Consider the following 7,500-nt stretch of genomic DNA (forward strand, 5'->3'; position numbering starts at 1 on the left):
GGTGTTAGCTTTCACTGTTATGCTGATGATACTCAGCTCTATATTTCTTCACAGCCCAATGAAACATACCGTTTCGCAAAACTAACGGAATGCATAGTTGACATAAAAACTGGATGACTAGTAATTTCCTACAGCTAAATTCTGAAAAAAACAGAGGTGAGGTTAATTATTGGACCAAAAACCTCTGCATGTAATAACCTAGAACACTGTCTAAGACTTGATGGCTGCTCTGTTAATTCTTCGTCATCAGTCAGGAACCTAGGTGTGCTATTTGATAGCAATCTTTCCTTCGAAAGCCACGTTTCTAGCGTTTGTTTAGATATATTAAAAATATATCTAAATTATGACCTATGGTCAAATACGCACTTAATAAACAAATTCCAGCTGGTCCAAAATGCAGCAGCTAGTGTTCTTAGAGTGTTTATTATTGTCTTCTTGCATTATTGATAAACTATTTTCCTGTTTGACACTGTAAAGCTGCTTTGACACAATCTGTATTGTATTGAGCGCTATATAAATAAAGCTGACTTGACTTCCATGTATCATAACAGAATTGCAATTTGAATTTAAGAGAAAAGATTTAAAATGAACTGAAATTGTCAAAAAGGAAGATTTATCAAAACTCTGAATTATAGCTTGACAAAGGTTGTGCAAAAGTTAAAGTATGATAAAAGAAAAGTAAAAAATATATAAACCTCTGTATAATTTATATTACTTATTTAATATCTTTGCATCTGCCTTACTTTAAAACAAACGCTTACTTTGTGGTTCATTATCATTTTTAATGAAAAACACAAAGATAAAGTCGCATTGTTTGTCCAAATGAACTAAATGGGTAATGTAATCGTGTATAGCCCAACACTGTGTACCACCGGTAACACCGAATACCGCGGTAGAACAAATTCAGAATGGGTTGTTATCACAGCCATGTGATGGCAGGCGCTCCGATCATCTCTGAAATAGTTACGGGCCGCTTCTGTTGTCAGTAATGCAGCTCGTCCCGCTCCGCCTGGCAACAGCTGATGTAATGGACACCAGCCGTATATCCAGCAGCTCACGCTGGCATGAGGCGCTCGGAGCCGGGCACGAGTGCGGCCGCAGATGGGCTCTCGGGAGGAGGCCGTGGATCAGAGCATCCGTTCAGGAGAACATTTGTACACTGATGATTAATCTGTGACGACTTTGGCCCTCAAACAGACGCTCTTTTCAGAGCCGTCGCACCAGGGATATGGAAAGCAGACATGCTGTCAGAGTGGACACTACACCGCCAGAACCGCGCCGCTCGAGGCTTTCCAAAGGCTGACGGTCCGCGGGGGAAAATCTGTGAGCGGCTAGTGGTGCTTTTGGCAATCGCGCTTCAGCATCTCTCTCTGCTGGACCGAGCCAGTTATTAGACAGCGACGGCTGGCAGAAGATCTCGCACACGCTTCTCTTCCGGTCATTCTGTGATTCACTGACTGATGATGGAGCCAAATTGAGCGAAAACACTGAACAAGCTCAAAACACTAGACTAAACCAGCCGCTCAATGTGAAAACAGCATTTAGAGCCAATACCATCACAGCAAACACCATGAAAACCAGCCTTTTTTTCGGGTTCCCTCACAAACACGCTGGTGAACTCAAAGCCGAAGTGTGTTGACTATTTCTAAACCAGTTTACCAATCACTGGTCAGACAACACATGATCACACTGACACAGGGATCCTGCAGGTTTAGGGCAAGTTTAAAAAATCCTATGACTAATTGAACAGTGCTGGGGAAAGATGCTTTTAAAAGTAACGCATTACAATATTGCATTACTCCATACAAAAGTAACTAATTATGCTACGTTACTTTTTGTCACTGCACAGCATTTGCTTACTTGTTTTTTAATAACAAAAAAACCCAAAGTTATATTTTTGGCAACTGTAAAGTTTCTTTCACATCAGAAGTGGATGAATAAACCTCAGACTGAAGGAAGTCTCTCTGTCTCTGATTTCTCTCAACATGCGGACAGGAGAGCTTTCAGTCAATACACGGAAAAGCAAAGGAGTTTGAAAAAGCAACTTAGATATTTTGTTGTAAATGTAAACGTTACCTTACTAGTTACTTGAAAAAAGTAATCTGATTACGTTACTTGTAATGCATTACCCCAAACACTGCAACTGAACAACACTGAAGTGACTAGAGCTGAATTACGACACTATTGTCTTCTGTAGAGCTGCTTCACAGCGGAATTTGTCTCATATTTGATGAAGTTTGCAACACTGATTCTGTTATTTTCTGCCACGCTTTCATTCAGCTGTTTGGATGTCAAACGAGCAGCGCGGCTGAGGTCAGAGGTCAGAGGTCTTACCTTGTAGGTCCGACAGGACGGGTTGAAGGCGTTGGTTCCGCACACAAACAGAGAGTCGTCGCTCTGCTGCAGCAGGACCTTGATGAAGTTATGGCACTCGTCCTGGAACGAGACGAGGAACACGTCTGTGTGCAGTACACTTAATCAATCCTCCATCATTACATCATCTCTGCTGAATAAAATCCAACGCTTTTGGCTGCGGATTCCAAAAATAGTGTCTGTTTTGCTGGAGAGACTCACACGGTCTCACTAAACATTTCGTAGCATCTTTCCTTCTACAACTTTGTACCACAAGCACATGATTCCTGTCTGAATCTGAGCCAGATTACAATTATTTGTTCAATTTTCACATGCATGACATTATTTGTTTGTCTGTTCCTGATTTCGAGGTCAGAATTATGGCCAGTGACAGAAGAAAATGCAAACATGAGCCAAAAGTTTTCTGCATCCAAACAGATGATAAAATTATAGATGTTATTGGGAAAAAAGCTTATTTAATTCTAAACGTGTTTGTAAAGTTTTTGACATTAAATAGAGTATTTGAAAAAAAATGTTACACTCCTTTGCAGATTGCAAGTTAAATGAAGCATTTTAAATACTTCTTATTGTCATTAAAAACTGATTTTTAAAATTTGACTTTTTTTAAGTTTTTAATTGATATTTTTGAACTCATCATCATCAAATGAGGTAACATTAGGCCTTTTATGCAAACATAATTACACTCCTTTGCAGATTGCAAGTTAAATGAAGCATTTTAAATACTTCTTATTTTCATTAAAAACTGATTTTTTAAATTTGACTTTAGTTTAATTAATTTGAAAAATCTGGATTCCTATTTAGAGAAAAAACTGTACATGGAAAGTTTTTAATTGATATTTTTGAACTCATCATCATCAAATGAGGTAACATTAGGCCTTTTATGCAAACATGAGCCAGATTTTCTGTAGTGCATGCAAACAGCCACAGATAATCACAGATCTTATGAAAAAAGCTTATTTATTTATAATCTAGCGTTTATGTAAAGTTATTTGACATTAAATGGAGTATCTGAACAGTTCCCACTCCTTTACAGACTCCTACAGACTTTTTGTCATTAAAACCAACATTTTTATAATTTGGCTGCTTTTGTGACTAAGTGCAGTAATGCTGGCACACATATATATAATTTGAAAAAAATCATTCTTATTTTTTGTGAAAATCTTGAAAGATTGTATTGATGTTTTTGAACTCAGCATCATCAAATTATGTGATATCAGGCCTTTCTTTGCAAATCAGCAGATATTTTTCTCAGGGTGCAGGGCTGTGCGATCAATGACATCATCACTCCTCGGTGACATCATCACTCATCTCTGACATCATCACTCCTCGGTGACATCATCACAGCGCAGCTGTACCTTGTGTTTGCCTTTCATCCTGCAGGTGTCCACGTCGGCCTGCCTGGACTTCCACGTCAGCTTCTGTCGACAGAAAATCAATGTCAGGTCGATAGATTGGACTCAATTACAGCTCTCTGTCACGGCCTGGAGGGTCAAATGAGCCCCGATGACTGATTAAACTACATCCCGCTCTGATCGATCTCCATCAATCAGCCTGAGGTCCACACATGAATCTGGGCCTCACTGCGTGACGCACGACAGCGACTCCTGATGAGATAAAGCTCTTAGAGAGAGAGAGAGACGCTCGCTTCGTTTGCTGCCAGGTAATTAAGAGCAGGACAGAACTCTATCCTCAGACTCACCTTACTGAAGAAGATCTCCTCCGCATTGGCCGTCTCGATGTCCACCGTGTAAATGTGATCCCTGTGAAGACATTCACACTTTCATTCATCTTCAGCTTCAATATCAGAGACACTCATGTGAGGAAAGAGACTGGCCACATTAATAATCACTATTACAGCATCAACGGCATTAATGAACAGTGAGGACACTGCAGTCCTGTAGTGAGCGTGTGTAGGCTGTGAATCCTGAGCAGCTTTATAAATGAACAAATGCCAGACGCCGCTTCTGTTCCACCGTTGCAGTGTAAAGAGGGCTTTTGTTGAGGTTGATCACATCAGACTGGTAACTGTCTATAATATTCTGAATGAAGCAACTGGTTCAATTTAAGTATTTGACATGAAAAAAAAACCCGGATACATTTTATAAGGTAATTCTGAAAAATTGTCCCTGGAAATCAATCCCACTGAGCAAATATTGGCATTTTCTGACTCTGCACACAAACATATTTTTAGAATATACATTTTTTAATTTAAATTCCAATTTGAATGGAGACAACAAACAGGATCCAGAATTTCAGTTTAGATTTAAGAAAGTAGTATTAAAACGAACTGAAATGCAACAAAATTTGTTAGAAAGGAAGGTTTATCAACACAAACCTTGACTTATTATAGTTAACTAAAATGATTAAAAACATTTTAATTAACTGAAATAAAATAAAAATGAAATCAAATGAATGAAAATTATAAATGCTGCCTTGGCGAATAACTGAAATATGTTTAAGCCGAAGCACTAAAATGAAACTAAAACTGAACTAAAACTAAAAAACTACAATTGAAATAAAAATTAATTACCTGAATTAAATAAACAAACCAAATCAAAATGAAAACTATACAAATAATGCTGTGCAAATGTTGTAAAAAAAAAAAAAAAAAATCTTGCGCATAATGTATATATATATATACTTAAGAAATATAAACTAAACTAAATATTAAACAAAATTATGGACAAGGATGACAGAACACTTCATTTCCCAGAATGCCATTAGCTGATGAATTGCTCAGAATGGTGATTCAGTAAATTCTCTTGTGTTCTGGCCATTTCTTCGAATCTGAGCTGCCATGTTGATGTTCATGTGTGTAAGATCATCTCACGCGACTGGAACATGTTTTGAATCTGATCCAGTGTTCAGACTTGAGATGAATTCAATCCAATCTTCCTCGCTACTTCAATCTAATAGAAAAGCCATTTGTGAAATGAATGCTGTTGCGCGGGTCACCAGAGGCGCAGCGATCTCAAGACCAATGAAACTCCTCAGACATTATGAAGAGCCCAGTAATGAATCACAGTGGCATTAGAAGTGTGTGTGTGTGTGTGTGTGTGCATGTTTATGTGGTTTATGAGGACACAAATTTGTATAATAACATGGGTATGACATAGGTATTACAACGAGAAGGTGATTTATGAGGACATTTTCAGTGTCCCGTAATTCAAAAGGCTTATAAATAATTCAGAATGAGTTTTTTTGAAAATCTGAAATAGCAGAAAGTCTCCTGTGAGGGGTAGGTTTAGGGGTAGGGTTGGTGTAGGGCAATAGAATATATGGTCTGTACAGTATAAAAACCATTACGCCTATGGAGAGTCCTCATAAACCATAAAAACAAACCTGTGTGTGTGTGTGAGTGTGTGTGAGTGTGTGTGTGTGTGTGTGTGAGTGTGTGTGCGTGTGTGAGTGCGTGTGTGTGTGTGAGTGATGGACAGAAACGCTCATTCAGTCCTCCAGCAGCATTAATCAGATCAGCTCAATTAATCAGGCTGGTGAATCTGACGGCTGCGTGAGAGCATGAGAGTCACACAGAGCCGAACTCCAGCGATTGTGTTTCTCTCTGATGAATTTCAATCAGCACAGGTACAGTGTCACTCCGCGCTCATTAGTGAAATTCCACTCTAGCGCGTAATTACTGACGATCTCAGTGAAAACTGATGAAGTTACTGCAGAGCAGACCGAGAACACTGTGTTCGTCTTATTCGGTTTCTTATGTGTGTGTGTGTGTGTGTGAGTGAGTGTGAGTATGTGTGTGTGTGTGTGAGTGTGTGTGATGGACAGAAACGCTCATTCAGTCCTCCAGCAGCATTAATCAGATCAGCTCAATTAATCAGGCTGGTGAATCTGACGGCTGCGTGAGAGCATGAGAGTCACACAGAGCCGAACTCCAGCGATTGTGTTTCTCTCTGATGAATTTCAATCAGCACAGGTACAGTGTCACTCCGCGCTCATTAGTGAAATTCCACTCTAGCGCGTAATTACTGACGATCTCAGTGAAAACTGATGAAGTTACTGCAGAGCAGACCGAGAACACTGTGTTCGTCTTATTCGGTTTCTTATTATTTATGTTGTTCATCTGTGTGTTGACGCAGCAACTACTGAAACCGATGGACTCACGGCCGCCAGATTTTCTTGAATGCAGCTTTCAAAAGACAAAATTAATTATTTTTACATTTGAGAATGAAGTTCCATGATTATTGTAGGTACAAAATTATTTTCGCTGTTTTGAAGCCAAAATGTGTCAGAACCAAGTAACTTGTGCATGAAGGTATAGTTTGGGGAATCTGTCCGAAACTTAAAAAAATAATAATAATTCATTCATTGGTCAATACACATAGTGAAAAAATTTGGAGTAGAAGCAATTTTCATTCAGAATTTTTTTCACAAATAACTACAATGAAACTGCAAGACATCGAATTAAACACAAAATTCTGAAGTAAAGACTGAAATAGTATTTTCTTGTAAAACATACTCTAATATAATCAGTTTTATTTACAATGCAAAACAACCCAAGAGTTTCAGCATCTAGCGAGGCATGTTTTATAAATCCATCTAAACATCAGACTTTTATAACAATCTCTTCAGCGGTCAGTCAAAGTACAGATCTCAGCCTCGGAGTCACAAACTGTGCTCCAAACGCAGAGATAAAGTGCAGTTTAGCCTCAGTGTGCAGAGAAGATGGTTTAAACTCATCTGTTTATATAAGCTACAGACAACCAGGACGACTGAATCCATTCTGGATATTCTTAATATTCTGGAAGAGCGACAGTAAAGCATTAATAATGCATGTTCTCACTTCAGTTCATAATTCAGAATGATATAATTGGGTCTGAAGACAAGCTTAAGGAAAGTCTTAGTGTAAACAATAGCTATTTTTATTTGGGTTGGATTTTTACCATGAAACACAAATGTTTTTTTGTTTTGTTTTTTAATCAAAAAGTCGATCCCATGTTTTTCCATGCATGAAAATGATCACTGGCAGCTGAGTTCATTGTGAAAATTCTATGATATGTGACCCTGGAGCACAAAACCAGTCACAAGGGTCAATTTCTCGAAATTGAGAGTTATGCATCATCTGAAAGCTGAATAAATAAGCTTTCCATTGATGTATGGTTTGTTAGGATA

The 7,500-nt window shown here is 38.4% G+C and overlaps 1 protein-coding gene across 1 annotated transcript in view; it reads right to left on the minus strand.

The window, feature by feature from the left end:
* The window catches only part of LOC107566386 (semaphorin-6A), a 61,772-nt gene that overhangs the window by 26,138 nt on the left and 28,134 nt on the right, over positions 1-7,500 (minus strand). Inside the window, exons 5-8 of the mRNA XM_016251830.1 lie at positions 4,073-4,133; positions 3,729-3,791; positions 2,269-2,436; positions 1,059-1,159 (exon numbers count right to left, since the gene is read on the minus strand). Coding sequence (XP_016107316.1) covers positions 1,059-1,159; positions 2,269-2,436; positions 3,729-3,791; positions 4,073-4,133 — 393 coding nt within the window. The remainder of the gene's footprint in view (positions 1-1,058; positions 1,160-2,268; positions 2,437-3,728; positions 3,792-4,072; positions 4,134-7,500) is intronic.

The sequence above is a fragment of the Sinocyclocheilus grahami genome, unplaced genomic scaffold, assembly GCF_001515645.1.
Source record: "Sinocyclocheilus grahami isolate Dianchi unplaced genomic scaffold, SAMN03320097.WGS_v1.1 scaffold1072.1, whole genome shotgun sequence".
Lineage (NCBI taxonomy): Eukaryota > Metazoa > Chordata > Actinopteri > Cypriniformes > Cyprinidae > Sinocyclocheilus > Sinocyclocheilus grahami.